The sequence below is a fragment of the Balaenoptera ricei genome, chromosome 15 (assembly GCF_028023285.1).
Source record: "Balaenoptera ricei isolate mBalRic1 chromosome 15, mBalRic1.hap2, whole genome shotgun sequence".
Classification (NCBI taxonomy): domain Eukaryota; kingdom Metazoa; phylum Chordata; class Mammalia; order Artiodactyla; family Balaenopteridae; genus Balaenoptera; species Balaenoptera ricei.
Window position 1 is genome coordinate 30,497,910 of NC_082653.1, and position 14,030 is coordinate 30,511,939.

Sequence of the window (14,030 nt, forward strand, 5' to 3'; positions counted from 1 at the left end):
TTTACAATTCATTCTTCCTACTGTAGTAAGAGTAATCTTTCAAAAACATAAATCTGATCAAGTCACTTCTCTACTTAAAATATTTAATGCATTCCAATTATTTTTAGGCTGATATCTAAACTTCTTGGCCTGCTTGATCTATCTGCATGCTGCACTTCCTCAGGGCCCTAGTCGTACTCTAATCACCATCAGGCCTTCAATCTTGCTGTTTCTTCTGCCTGGAGCCATCTTTTCTCTCGTTTTTTTGAAGGAGGGCCAACTCCTCCTTCAGGGTGTAGACAATCTGAATAGCACCTCTTCCAGAAGCCTTTCTTAATCCCCCAGGACTGGGTTACAGCAGGCATTAGATAAAGATTTGCTGAAAAAATGAAAGAATGAATGAAGTGTAATGAAAGACACATGCAACCTGACCTCCGAGGCAGCTGCCTAAGAAACTAAGCTGTGGGTGCCCACATGCCAAAAATTCTCCCACTTGCAGGTCTGAGCAAGTACCATTCATCAGACAGCCATCTGGAAAGGTTTCTAAGATTTATTAGTATATATATATTTTTGGTGCAAAATTGATAAGGTACAAAAGGCTGTTCAAGTTTCTTCTTCCTTTCTCTGGCACCCTGAGCCTTATTTCTCCTCCCCAGAGGCAACCACTAATAACCAGATTTTGGGTATGCCTCCTCAGATAGTCTATGCATATTCAAGTATATAGGAATATACAGAACCACATTTTCTTAACAGCTTCTCCTACACTTAAAACTTCTATTCTCAAGGTCTTCAGGTATGGCCTAGATGTGGTAACAGCACAAGACTTAGGAATTCAAATGGAGAATATGTCTGCATTTTGTTTATTCTATTTTAAAAAGGTTCCTCACATGCCTTCCTTGTTCATAAACTTTAACATTAAGATGGACCATCTGCAGTTAGAGTTTCAGGAAAGCCTCCTAACAAAGGTGACACTGGTAGTGCCTGTGCTCCCATTCCCATTTAGAAAGGTCACTCTGGAGGCTGTGGGGAGGCAGTGAGGACAGCCTGCTGAGCCTACTGCCAGAACCCCATGTCCTGGTGCAGCCACAGGAAGTGGCTGGGGCCTTTGGAAACTGAGCAAAGCAAGGCCAGGCAGCCAGGCCCAGAATGTGGCACAGTGGGGTAGCAGGCAGCGTTCTAGAAGGCTCAGCACATTCCAGAGATGGCAGTTATGGGAGCCGGCTCCTGCAAGAGGCCCATGACATTCCCAGGGGTGGAAGACAAGAATAGCTGTGGTGGATCTTGCAGTGAGGAGTAAGGAAAGGCTGAGAGAAGATCTATAAAGGCCCTAGGACACTACTTAGCATCTTCTTGGGCAGAGAAACTGGAGAGTCAGACTACTGCAAATGTGCCAACCTGAGTGGCATGCAGCAGGGTCACAAGCACAGGCTTGGCCTGCCTGAGAAAAGGCTAGGGTCTGAGTCTCTGACAGACACCTTGCCCAAAGTCCTGTCTGCCCCATGAGTACCATGTAGACAAACACTGTGAGCTTTGGATTCTAGGTCAGGAATTGGACATAGAAAAGGGGCTTTGCTTTGTGGAGAAACAAGCAAAAGGATTACCCCCAGCATTCCTTAGGCCAGCTATGCAATCTGCTACCTGCCAAGAGGAAATGCCATCTTCAAGGCAAGGTACAGCAGTTATCTGGAGCACAGGGTGAAGAGGCCATCATGAGCGGTTTCATCTTGCTTGGGCCGGGAGCTTCCTTCTGCTCTGTTATCAAGGAGTGGATACTCTGATTTGGCCAACGTCTCACCAGTCTGGGCTGTGAGTGAGCAGGCAGCCTGGACTGGCCCGTTCCCAAGAGTGGAGAAACATCTCTGAGGTCTGTTTGACCATCCCAGTCTGGCTAAAGACTTCCAGCAGCCCAGAAGAATACAAATCTCACTTCTTTTGTCTATCTACAGATACATCTAAAAGCAGGTCATGGTAGTAAATTATCTGCGCTCTGTTTTAAAGCCAGCATTATAATGAGCCTTGCTTGTTGTTTAAGGATTGAGATTATTTCCTAATCCTTGGATTTCTGTAATACACATCATCTTGTGGCTGCAATACAGTGCTTTTCTCATTGTAAAATAATCCTTTGTTGTAAAAGCAATGAATCAGGGAGCTTGACTCATGAACAGGAGCGAAGGGAGGCAACTGCTCCCTTGGGACATGAAATGTTTGTCTACCGGTGGCAGATCCTACCTCTAAGAAAGCCACCAAATCTCTGAGGAGGAAGAAATACTTGCATTTTATCTCCTCTCTCCCCAGAGGGTCCATGCCCATGGTGAATTAGGTCAGATCAGTCTATAGGGTCCTCTTGGCCCAGATGTAAGGGGAAGATGTCTACTAAGGCACTATCACTTAACAAGCCCTTTGCAGTTCAGAAAACAGCAATATATGGCCTCAAGGTTATCTGTCTACATCTGATCACATTCCCAGCTTTCTTTTTTTTTTTTTTAGTCCTCCGACCAGGGACTGAACCCGGGCCGTGGCAGTGAAAACGTGAGTCCTAACCACTGGACTGCCAGGAAATTCCCCCAGCTTTCTTTTTTTTTTTTTTTTTTTAAATTCTTTTTTTATAAACATGTTTATTTATTTATTTAATTTTTGGCTGCGTTGGGTCTTGGTTGCGGCACGCGGGATCTTTTGTGGTGGTGCACAGGCTTCTCTCTTCTTGTGGCGTGCGGGGTCCAAAGCGTGTGGGCTCTGTAGCTGTGGCATGCAGGCTCTCTAGTTGTGGCTCGCATGCTCAGTAGTTGCAGCGCATGCGCTTAGTTGCCCCGCGGCAATGGGGGATCTTAGTTCCCCGACCAGGGATCGAACCCGAGTTCCCTGCATTGGAAGGCGGATTCTTAACCACTGGACCACCAAGGAAGTCCTCCCACCCCCACCCCAGCTTTCTTTATATAAGCACAGAATTGACACACATTGCCTTTGAACAATGAGTTGGAAGGCAATGTTAATGAAATATGCCTACAAAATCCCAGACAGAACTCATTCTGTCTTTGCCTAAAAGAGCTTTCCTCTTGTAATGCTGGCCCAGGTTCATGGACAGTAAAGACAGAACACTTGCTTAAGGTTCTTTGCCAAGGTAGCCTGATCATCTTTTTCCCACATGCAAAAAAAGCAGAGGGGCACTGAAGGAGAAAGTGTCAAGAAGCCAAGGGGCACTAGGGTGGCAATCGTCATGTGATCGATCATGTGATCGATCACTATATGATCGATCATATAGTCAGAAGGGCTGACTATAGCCCACACCCTTGGCTTTGATCATGACTTCCAAACATTTATCGAAGGACCAGACAGCTCTCTTTGGTTATCTCCTGGACCTACGTTTTCTTCTATGTAGTCTATTTCAAGGATAGGTACCATGAACCTTCCCAATCTCCCAAGCTAGAAACCTAGGAGTCATTCCAGATACCCCCTTTTGCAATGTCCCCCCATCTAGTCTGTTACCAGATCCTACTGACCCAGCCCCTATAAAATCTCTTTAATCTACCTGGGGTGGACACTGTAGATAGACCCAGCCAACCTCCATTCAACTCTGCTTCTGGGGTGCAGTGCCTAGAAAGCAACAGGGGCCTCTAAAAGCTAGACTTGAGACTCCCTGGTGCAGCAGTCCAACACACACATTCTTCTCTCCATTGACCCGGCCTCCTGCCCTGCACAGCCTCCAGCTCAGCTCTTTCCCAAGACAACAGCTCTACGAATGCTCTATTGTCTCCATTCCCTGTGGATTGGCAATGGGATCAGCAGGGCAAAACTGTGCTGGTGACACTGAGTTATTTTCTTCCATCTGATTTCTACTTGCTGGGCTGTTTCAGGAAGCCCAGACCCCAGGTCTTCTGACAACAATAAGTATTTTATCACTAACTGTAGGAAACTTAGAATTTATTCTGGGTCTCCAGCCATCATAGCTAATATGACTAAAAAGTGCTGCTCCCAGGCTGCCAGATGGTAGGACAATGCAAGGTTGAGTATAACCTACAGGATGGGTGGATTTTTCTAAATGTTATAAAGGAGACGTGGAAAATTTCAGTATATGTAGCAGGGGACTAAGGGAGAAGGTTCTACTCAGCCATACTCTCACTCATGGGACAGGAGAAATGCATCAAAATCTTGCTGATCCACAGGCTAGGAATACCTATTCAGTCCACTGACATTAGCTGGAAGGCCAGGGCAGACTTAAGCCCAGCTCAGAAGAGGTGTTGCCATGGCAATTTATTATCATTAAGAGACAAACTCTTGGAAGAAATCTGCCTATCAAATAAGATAAAAGCAAAAAATGCGCAAGTTTTCCCTGGATCAGTTTTATTTGCTTTAGATTTCAGAATGGTAGGTGGGAGCATGAAGAAAAGTCTGTTGCATCTAAACATAATTTGAAGGGCATGCAAGCGAAAATAGAGCATATTGCTTACCTTGTGAACACTGGTCGAGACATTTAGGAAAGAGAAATCTAGGGAGAAAAAAGAAATATTTTAAAACCATTGATCTCAGAATTTTCATTGGTTATTTCTCACAAAAATGTGAATATCACTAACATACAAGATGACTTACTCAGTGGGGCAACTGGCAGGCAACACTGACATTAAGGATAGCCATGATTATACAAAAGGTTTTCATAGCTTTGAACCAAAGTTCCCTAAGCCAGAAACCCCATAGAAGTCCCAAAGTGGTCAACTCTTGGTGGAATGTTGAAGAGGGGATACTGAGGACAGGGCCAGCTCTCAAGACTATAGGAAATGGAGAAAGAGAACTTGGTCTTCTTTTCCACCCTCCCAAAGAGATACTGTCCTGACAGTAAAGGGGAAATTTCAAGGGAAAATGAGAATTATTTTGCCTAATTGTGCCAAGGGCCTTCAGTACCAAAGTTGCCATATTTCCCTTTATGTGCACAACAGAATCCTGGTTTCCCTTTAATCCTATTCTGAGCTCAAACAGTGAATGAAATGTAGGAAACTGACTGATTGGATTGAGGGTGACTAATCCGAAGTGTGAGTTAACAACTGTAGCTCTGCAGTAAGCTCCAGAGAAAAGCCCATATTCTCAGTGCTTTAAAACTTCTAAAACACCACGGTGCTCTTCTTAGAGAAGAAAGCTAACACTAATGAGAATAGCTGCCTTTTATCAAGTTCTTACCATGGGCTGGGCACTGTGCAAGCAGTTCATATGTACAATTTTATTCTCACATCCACCCTGTGCCTTGGGTACCTAAAAACCACAAAGAGTGGGTTTAGGTTGGCTAAGCAAGCTAAGCACTTGGCCCAAGGTCCCACATGCAGCTAGGAAATGGGAGAGCTTATACAGGGAGCCAGGTTTGTCTGGCACCACAGAGCTCCTGTGTCTTCTATCCCTGCAAATGAGATGCTTGATGAAGCCACCCTCTGAATTGTTGCTGGTGTAGTTGGCAGGTATTAATGCTGTTCAAAACACTGAGGGGAGTTTCTCTCCTGCAATTCTCTTGGTGGTGGCAAATCCTCATCTTTTAATTTGATTTCTGACAACAGCCAGACACACACCATTTGGAACCAAATTTGGTGGATGAGTGAGCTGGATGAATACAACTTTGGGCCGTGGATCTAGTTCACGTGCCTGACTCCTTCATGGTTTCTAAAGAATTCCATGGGAGAATCCCCACGTGCTATGACTGAGCAAGGTCAGGAGCCCTGGAACAAAGGAAGAGGCATCCGCACCAGAGTCTCCCAAGAATACAGCTCACTGACTTCACTGCACTCATAGTCCACGGAATGGCCAGCCACACAGCAAATGCATTCTTAGAAAAATGTCTGTCCCCATGAAGTAAGTGCCTGTGACTTTAGAGTACATGCCCTTAAAAGCCCTTCTCAGCGTCCTGCTTCCTTTCTTGCAGCAGCCCACAGCAATTCACACCAGTGGCATCTTAGACAAGGTTGAGCAATGTTTCCCCTCAAGGCATCTTATACAATCACAGGTTGGATGCTCATGTTTTAAACTTCTGACAGGGTAGAGGGCCATTAAGCTGCTCACTTTAAACAGCTGCAAAGAAAATACTCAGAACACATGGACTTGCACATACATGCAATTTCTTCTCATATCTTGGCATCTCTGGCATCCCTGTCCTTCAAATTCATATGCTGGCTTTCTTTCCTAATCCAACTATGAGTTATCATAGCTTTTTTATAATTCTTATAAAATTACATGAATCTTTTATCACAGCACTTCCTACCCTATATCATGATTAATTGTGTACATGTCATGGGTGTGGCATTTGGAAAGTTATTTAACTTTTCTGAGCAACAGCTTCCTCATGGTAAAACATGGTAATGATGCCTACCTTAAATGCCTCCCAAAATACCTAAAGGGGATTTTGAGGTTTGAAAAGGGTAAAGCATCACAGTGTCTAACAAACGGTGGAAAACAAATGTTGGCTCACTCCTTTCCTTCTCTACATATCGTCCTCCCTACTAAACTGTAATATTATTGAAGACAGACAATAACAAGTATTGGTGAAGATGTGGAGAAATGGGAACCCTCATACATTGTTGGTGAGGATGCAAATGGTGCAGTGGCTTTGGATAAGTTTGCAGCTCCTCAAAAAGTTAAACATACAGTTACCATATGACCCAGTAATTCTACCCAAGAGAACAGAAAACATACAACCATAGGAAAACTTATACATAAACATTCATAGCAGTATATTTATGATAGCCAAAAGATATAAATAACTCAAATGTCCATCAACTGATGAATGGATAAAAAAGATATGATATATCCATACAATGAAATATTTGTCAATAAAAAGGAATGAAACACTGACACATGCTACAACATGAATGAACCCTGAAAGAAGCCAGACACAAAAGGCCACATATTATATGATTCCATTTATATGAAATGTCCAGAGTAAGTATATCCACAGAAACTTCAATAAAGCTGTTACATTAAAAGAAGCAATATACATGATACTATAAAATATCAAATGGTTTCCCCATCATCCAACATTTGCCCCCAAGGAACTGGTCATTTCCCAGAAGGAACAACTAATCACAGTTTGGCATGTATCCTTCTAGATATTTTCTCTGCGTATACAAGTAAACATTTAAAAAATACACATTGTTTTGGTAATTTGTTTTTCTCACTTCATAAAATATTATGGCCATTTTCTATGTTAGAAGATAAAAATCTACTTGATTTTAAAAAATGCCTGCATAGCAGTCCATTATATGAATATCCCCAAATTTAACCAGTCACTTACTAATTGAGCATTTGGATTATTTCCAGTTCTTTGATATTATTAATAGTGTTGTCTTGAACATTGCAGAGCACATCTGTCATATTTCAGACTGCCCAGTACCTTCTAAACACCTTTCCCAGACTTGGAATTAGGAAGCCCGTCCCTGGTGTAAATGGCAGAAAACTGCTTTTCCAGCCTTTCTTGCCATCTGGTGCAGGCATATGGCCGAAGTTCTACCAACTAGACTCCAAGTGGCAATGAGCATGGTGAGTGAGGGAATGTATGGTAAGCAGACTCCATTTTCTGGTGGAGGAAGTGGCTGAGATATCCCCTTCACTGGGGCAGCCCTACAGGAAGTTTGAGTGTTCCACCTGGCTGCCTAGCCAATACAGCCTGACCCTCCTAGAGACTCTGCAAGCTATAATGTACATTAGTAAATTCCTCCCCAGCTAGACATGCTGGAGTGGGCTCTACTGTTTGGAATTAAAAATTCTGCCTGAAACAAACACCCCTATACATATATATCTTTGCACATTTGTAAAAATATAACTGTATGATAAAATTTGAGCAATGGAATGGCCATATTTGTTTCCAAAGACATTAAATCATTTTACATTCCTATCAACAGTGTATGAAAAAAAAAAAGAGTGTATAAGTGTACTGATTTTCTTACACTGTTGCAGTATAATAAATCACCCCAAAACTAAGTGGCTTAAAATAATGATGATTTATTATTTCTCATGATTCTATAGGTTGAATGGGCAGTTGTTTTGGCCTGGGGCAGCTCAGCTGGGGCTGATGATTATCTAAGATAATCATCAAGGTCTCACTCACAGGCCCAACTGGGGTCTCAGTCCAAATGGTAGGAATGGATGGCTGGGCCTCTCTCGCCACATGGTCTTTCATCCTCCAGCAGCCTAGCCCAGGCTTCTTCATATGGTGGTCTTAGCTCCCAGAAGCAAGAGAGGGCAAACCCCAATGTGTAAATGCTTTTCAAGCCTTGGCTTGTTTCATGCTTCTTGATGTCCTACTGGCCAAATCCAAGTCACGATGCCCAGGTGAGTAGATTTGACTCTTCAGGTCTTGATGGGAGGGGCTGTTTCTGCTGTGGCCATAATTTTAATCCACCACAGTTGGCTAGGTAAGGATGGATTCCTTCCTTCCTTCCTTCCTTCCTTCCTTCCTTCCTTCCTTCCTTCCTTTCCTTCCTCCCTCCCTCCCTCTCTTCCTTCCTCCCTCCCTCCCCCTCCTTTCTTTCTTTCTTTCTTTCTTTTGGCCATGCCATGCAGCTTGCAGGATCTTAGTTCCCCAACCAGGGAGCGAACCCAGGCCACGGCAGTGAAAGCGCCAAGTCCTAACCACTGGACTGCCAGGGAATTCCCAGATTGTTTTTGCTTTTTAAAAATTTATGGGCTTATTAACACTGGCCCACTTAATTTTTTTCTTAATGGAATGGGATTAATGTTATTTAATAACTTTCTATTCTTTTTTTTTTTAAACCAGATTTTAAAAAATATATATATTTATTTATTTACTTGGCTGAGCCACCGGGTCTTAGTTGTGGCACACGGGATTTTCTAGTTAAGGCATGTGGGATCTAGTTCCCTGACCAGGGACTGAACCCGGGCCCCCTGTGCTGGGAGTGCAGAGTCTTAACTGCTGGACCACCAGGCAAGTCCCAGTAACTTTCTATTCTTGATCATGAGTCCCATAATTCTCTTATTCTATTCCACATGCACCCCCATGCACATGGAACAGAACAGCTCTCCAGCCCATGCACAGGAGCTAATCATTAGTTTTCCAACAGAGAATTAGTAAACCAATATAGTAAATTACTTTCTGGAATGGATTCAAAAGTAAATTTGGAAATTTCTCATTAATATCTAAAAAAATGAGCAAATCAGTAATTTTGATTTACTGACAAATATTATTAGTGATCTCTTATACTTTTTTTTTTTGGCTGCATTGGGTCTTCATTGCCGCACGCGGGTTTTCTCTAGTTGCGGTGAGCGGGGGCTACTCTTCTTTGAGGTGCGCTTGCTTCTCATTGCGGTGACTTCTCTTGTTGCGGAGCACAGGCTCTAGGTGTGCGGGCTTCGGTAGTTGTGGCTCACTGGCTCTAGAGCGCAGGCTCTGTAGTTGTGGCGCATGGGCTTAGTTGCTCCACGGCATGTGGGATCTTCCTGGACCAGGGCTCAAACCTGTGTTCCCTGCATTGGCAGGCAGATTCTTAACCACTGCACCACCAGGGAAGTCCCAATCTCTTATACTTTTTAACCCACCTGATTTTGTCATTTATATTTTTATATTCCATAACTATAATTCATATACTTTACCCTTATTTCTATATTTAAAGAGATTATATACTTATCTTTAGCTTGTTTATTGATTTATTTATTTAAATTCTCTTCAAGGACACTTATTCCTCACATGCTGGCACACTCATTTATTCCACAGGCACTTCATGAGCACTTACTATGTACTAAGCATTAAACAGAAATGATTTCTGTCCTCGCAAAAGCTAAATCTGTATTCTATAATTCCTCTCTTTTCTCTAATTGTCTTCATTTCTTTGTCTATTTCCTCTGAAAATTTTTTTTTGGCCGTGTGGCTTGTGGGATCTTAGTTCCCCGACCAGGGACTGGACCTGTGCCCCCCTGCAGTAGAAGGGAGGAGTCCTAACCACTGGACCTCCCAGGAATTCCGTATTTCCTCTCCATTTTGTTTTAGCAGTGTCTACTTTACTTCTCACTGCTTTGAGATTTTCATTTCTATAGTGAAATTTTTATTTTCTTTCTAGGACTCTAACAGTTTATCTTTCAGCTGCTTTTGGCAGCTAAATTCCTTTTCCCCTGATCTTTTCTATTTAACTGCTTTATTTAGAACCTACACAAAATTTACTCATTTAAAGTGTACAATTCAATGATTATTTTTAGTAAATTGTTTACAGAGTTGTACAACCATTGCCACAATTCCGTTTTAGAACATTTCCACTACCCCAGGAAGATCCCTCCTCCCCATTTCCCCAGACCTTTTATATCTCTTCCTTGAGCTCTTCCCTTACCACCCTGTTAGTTTCTCTTCTCCTTAACTTTTTCTTGATGGTGTAGAAGAGAACTTGTCTAGAGTGTAACCTTTGTCTGTTCTTTGTTTATTACTATCTTTTCTTACCTTTCTATGTTAATATCTCTGGTAGTGTCTAGTCCCCTGTTAGACCCCCTTCTGCTTTCATTCATCTTTAAGTGAAAACTTCAGAACAAGAAGAGACATGGATGGTAGAAAGAGTGGCATGTAAGACTCAATATGGCATTCTGAAGTAGAATGGGGATGCTCAGCATTCACTACAATAACCTAACCTAAGGCAGAAGGAAAAATAGACCACCTTAGCTTTATTATGGGAGAGCAGAACCTAGGTCAGAGCTAAAGAGAAGGGAGAATGGTGAAGACATTTCTTGGGATCAGTTAAGGTGACTAGGGAAGTAACTTCTAATGTAAATTCTATGTGAAGTCTAAAGATATCAACTTGGGACTCAAGCAGGGAGCTTTTTCAGATGAAGATCTAAGGATAGATCAATCAGTTACCAGGAGATGATAATAATATGGACTAGCCAGAAAAACCACATGATTACAGACCTTGGATACATTCTACTAGGCTAAAGGGAGAGGAAGTCAAATAGCTCTATGAAGGGACACTGTAATGTTTGAAACTTCCCAGTGAGGATTTCTCTCATGATGAAATAGGTACTTCCAGACACCACTGGGGCAGTATAAACTGCAAAACCCACTCAGAAAGCAATTTGGAAATATGAATAAAGAGTAATAAAACTATCATACAATTAATTAATAATATATCTTTGAGGAATCTATTCTAAGGAAATTATCTGAAATTTGAGAAATTTATATGGATAAAGATGTTCTCATAGCATTATTTATGATAGTGAAAAGTTGGAGTCATCCTATGTGACTAATAGTGGGGAGCTGGTTAAGACTATTATGTCCATACATGCACATAATTATTACATACCCAATCAAAATGTAATTACCACTGTAATTGCAGGAACATATATATGTTCACTTACATAACATGTCTATATGTTAACCTAAGAAGAAGGATACAAAATTATATGTATACCACAACTGTAAAAAAGCATGCACATAAAAGACCAGGAAGGAATTCACAAAAATTATAATAGTTAACATTGAGTGAGATTATGAGTGAATTATACTCAATTTTCTTTGTTGTTGTTATATTACTTCCAAAGTAGAAAAAAAAATTTCACCTGTTTGTAATGAGAATAAGTGTCATTAACTGAGGTAAGATGCTTTAAGATGGCTTAACCACATGAAAAAGTATCTGTGAGGTACTCCAAGTGCCTTGGGACACAAAGTCCCTCCCCTGCAGTGAAGAGGAAAAGAAAAGCCTGCCATAGGCATTCTTTTTTTCTGGGAGAAGCTATTTCAAGTCCCACTGTCCTAGAAGGGTGACTTTTCAGTGCACAAAGTGGTGAGGAGCTGCCAGTCCAAACAGTAGCTCTGAGGACCTAGCACTAATCAAATGACAACTGGGCATTTATTACATATAAGGTAGACTGATGCATTTCAAAACATAAACACACATAAAGATGTGTCTCCTACTGGTAGGTGGGAGAAAACTGCTTCCTGTACACTTAAACACAACACACCCTGTGGGCCAGAGGTGGTCCTAAGTATGTACCTGTGCTCCATGTAGCAGCTCAGGGGCTCCACGCACACTGTGATGGCACCAATGGTGAAGGAGGACTTGACATTTGAATCTGGATGTATCTGCAGGGCCTGGACAACATCAATAACATCTGTGTAGCTGGCGGGAAAAAAGGGAATAATTAGTTTACTGATTGGCGCTTTAGAGTGTGGGAAGAGGGGTATGCTTGCTGCGTGGCTGAGTGAGCAAGGTGGAAGGAAAACCAAAAGGGGGAGACTGCGACTGGGTTCCTTGGGGTCACCCCACTTCATGATTTAGAGCCCCTGGAGTCCACAGTGGTTCTGTATTTCCGAGTTCCATTAGTTCTAACTGCAATAGTGAGTGGAAGAAAGAACCCTACTGCCCACTCCCCTTAGAGAAGACTGCAGGTGACCCTGGGGCTCTGAGGGTGGGATTTGGTGTTTTCTAATAAAGTTAGGAGCTCCCGCATTGGTATATTTTCTTTAATAGTTCTTTACTCTCCTTTCATCTCACAGAACATGCAGGCAAGAGAACATGTGACCCTGGGGCTCTGAGGGTGGGACTTGGTGTTTTCTAATCAAGTTAGGAGCTCCTGCATTGGTATATTTTCTTTAATAGCTCTTTCCTCTCCTTTCGTCTCACAGAACATGCAGGCAAGAGAAAGAGGGATTATGAGACATATCTCCAAGTCAGTAGACACATGTCAAATACCAACTGCATTTGTATCTCCTGCCTGGAACTCCCTCCAGGGCCAATTTGATGTTTTCAATTACAACTTAATATGTTCCTGATCCAACTCTCCCACATCTGCTCCTCTTGAGGTCTTGTCCTTCTCAGCAGAGGAGATTCCACTCTTTCAGCTGCGAGGCCAAAGGTTTGTTTGGCATCTTCTTTGACTCCATTTTTCCTTAATCTTTAAAATATAACTATGCTCATACTCCCACTCTACCACTGAGTCCAAACTGCTTCTGTCTTTGTATCTCCCTAACCTGTTTTCAACACAAAAGTTAGAGGGGTCATGCTAACCCCATCAGGTAAGTCACTGAGTGAGTGGCTTCCATACCCCTCAGCCTGAAAGCCAAAGCTCTTACAATGGCCCACACAGCCCTCTAAGATCTGACCCGCACTGCAGGGATGAGTTTCATTTCTTACTATTTCTTCCTGTACCTGAATCTAACTACTTTGACCTCCTGGCTCTTCCCTGAACGTGCCAGGTATACTTTCACCTTTGCACTCTCTGTCCCCTCTCCTGTAATGCTCTTTTCCTCAGATGTCTGCAAGCCTCACTCCCTCAACCCCCTTCGGGTCTCTGCTCAGTTGGCATCTTATGAGAGAGGTGTCCTCTGACTTCATACAGCCTATGGGATATAGCAATCCCCTCTCTTGATACTCCCCACCCCCACCCCAATTCTTCTCCAAAGCACTGAACATCAGCTACATACACTGTATTTTCTAATTTGTTTATTGTGTGTCTCCACAATAAGAATGTAAGGTAGTTGCTGGGTGCTGTAATCAATGGTGCCTAAAGCAGGGTAGGTGAATGAACTGGACACTGAACTCCAGGCAGACCCCTGGCCACTCCAAGAACATTTTCCTGACTGACCCAGCCTATCACAAAAGGTCAATTCTTACAGAGGAAAGGCAAATCTGATGGGCAGCCTTGCTGATCATACAGACCTGGGTCTTAGCCTGGGGCTGGGGGGATAGGTACAGCCTGCCTGGGCTATTTCCTGAGTTCCTACAAACAATTCATCTGTACAACGGTACTTGATTTTACTCCACACAACAACATTAGCACCCCCAACCCCAGGTCTGCCTCAGTCCTGACCAAACAGCAGTGGGTGCTTCAGTAGAGAACATGGTGTGCTAGGTTCTACAGAGAGCGAGCCCTCTGCTCCCTGGCTTCTCTTGGAGGCTTCTCCCACTGCCTGGGCATGTGTGTATATGACCATGTGGAGTGCTTTCCACTGGTTCTGTAGTCTCTGGATGGTCCTAGATGCTAGGAGAGCCCCTCAAACTGCAGCAACACTCTGGTAAGCAGGCCTGAAGCTTACAAACGGCCCTAAATCTCTTTGTAGTTGTGTTTAATGGCCTTAATGCTCATGGTGA

The 14,030-nt window shown here is 42.9% G+C and overlaps 1 protein-coding gene across 2 annotated transcripts in view; it reads right to left on the bottom strand.

Moving 5' to 3' along the window:
• The window catches only part of DNAAF9 (dynein axonemal assembly factor 9), a 148,483-nt gene that overhangs the window by 20,892 nt on the left and 113,561 nt on the right, over nucleotides 1-14,030 (bottom strand). For both annotated transcript variants that reach the window (XM_059898974.1, XM_059898973.1), the window contains exons 28-29: nucleotides 11,934-12,059; nucleotides 4,425-4,462 (exon numbers count right to left, since the gene is read on the bottom strand). In XM_059898974.1, the coding sequence (XP_059754957.1) occupies nucleotides 4,425-4,462; nucleotides 11,934-12,059 (164 nt within the window). The remainder of the gene's footprint in view (nucleotides 1-4,424; nucleotides 4,463-11,933; nucleotides 12,060-14,030) is intronic.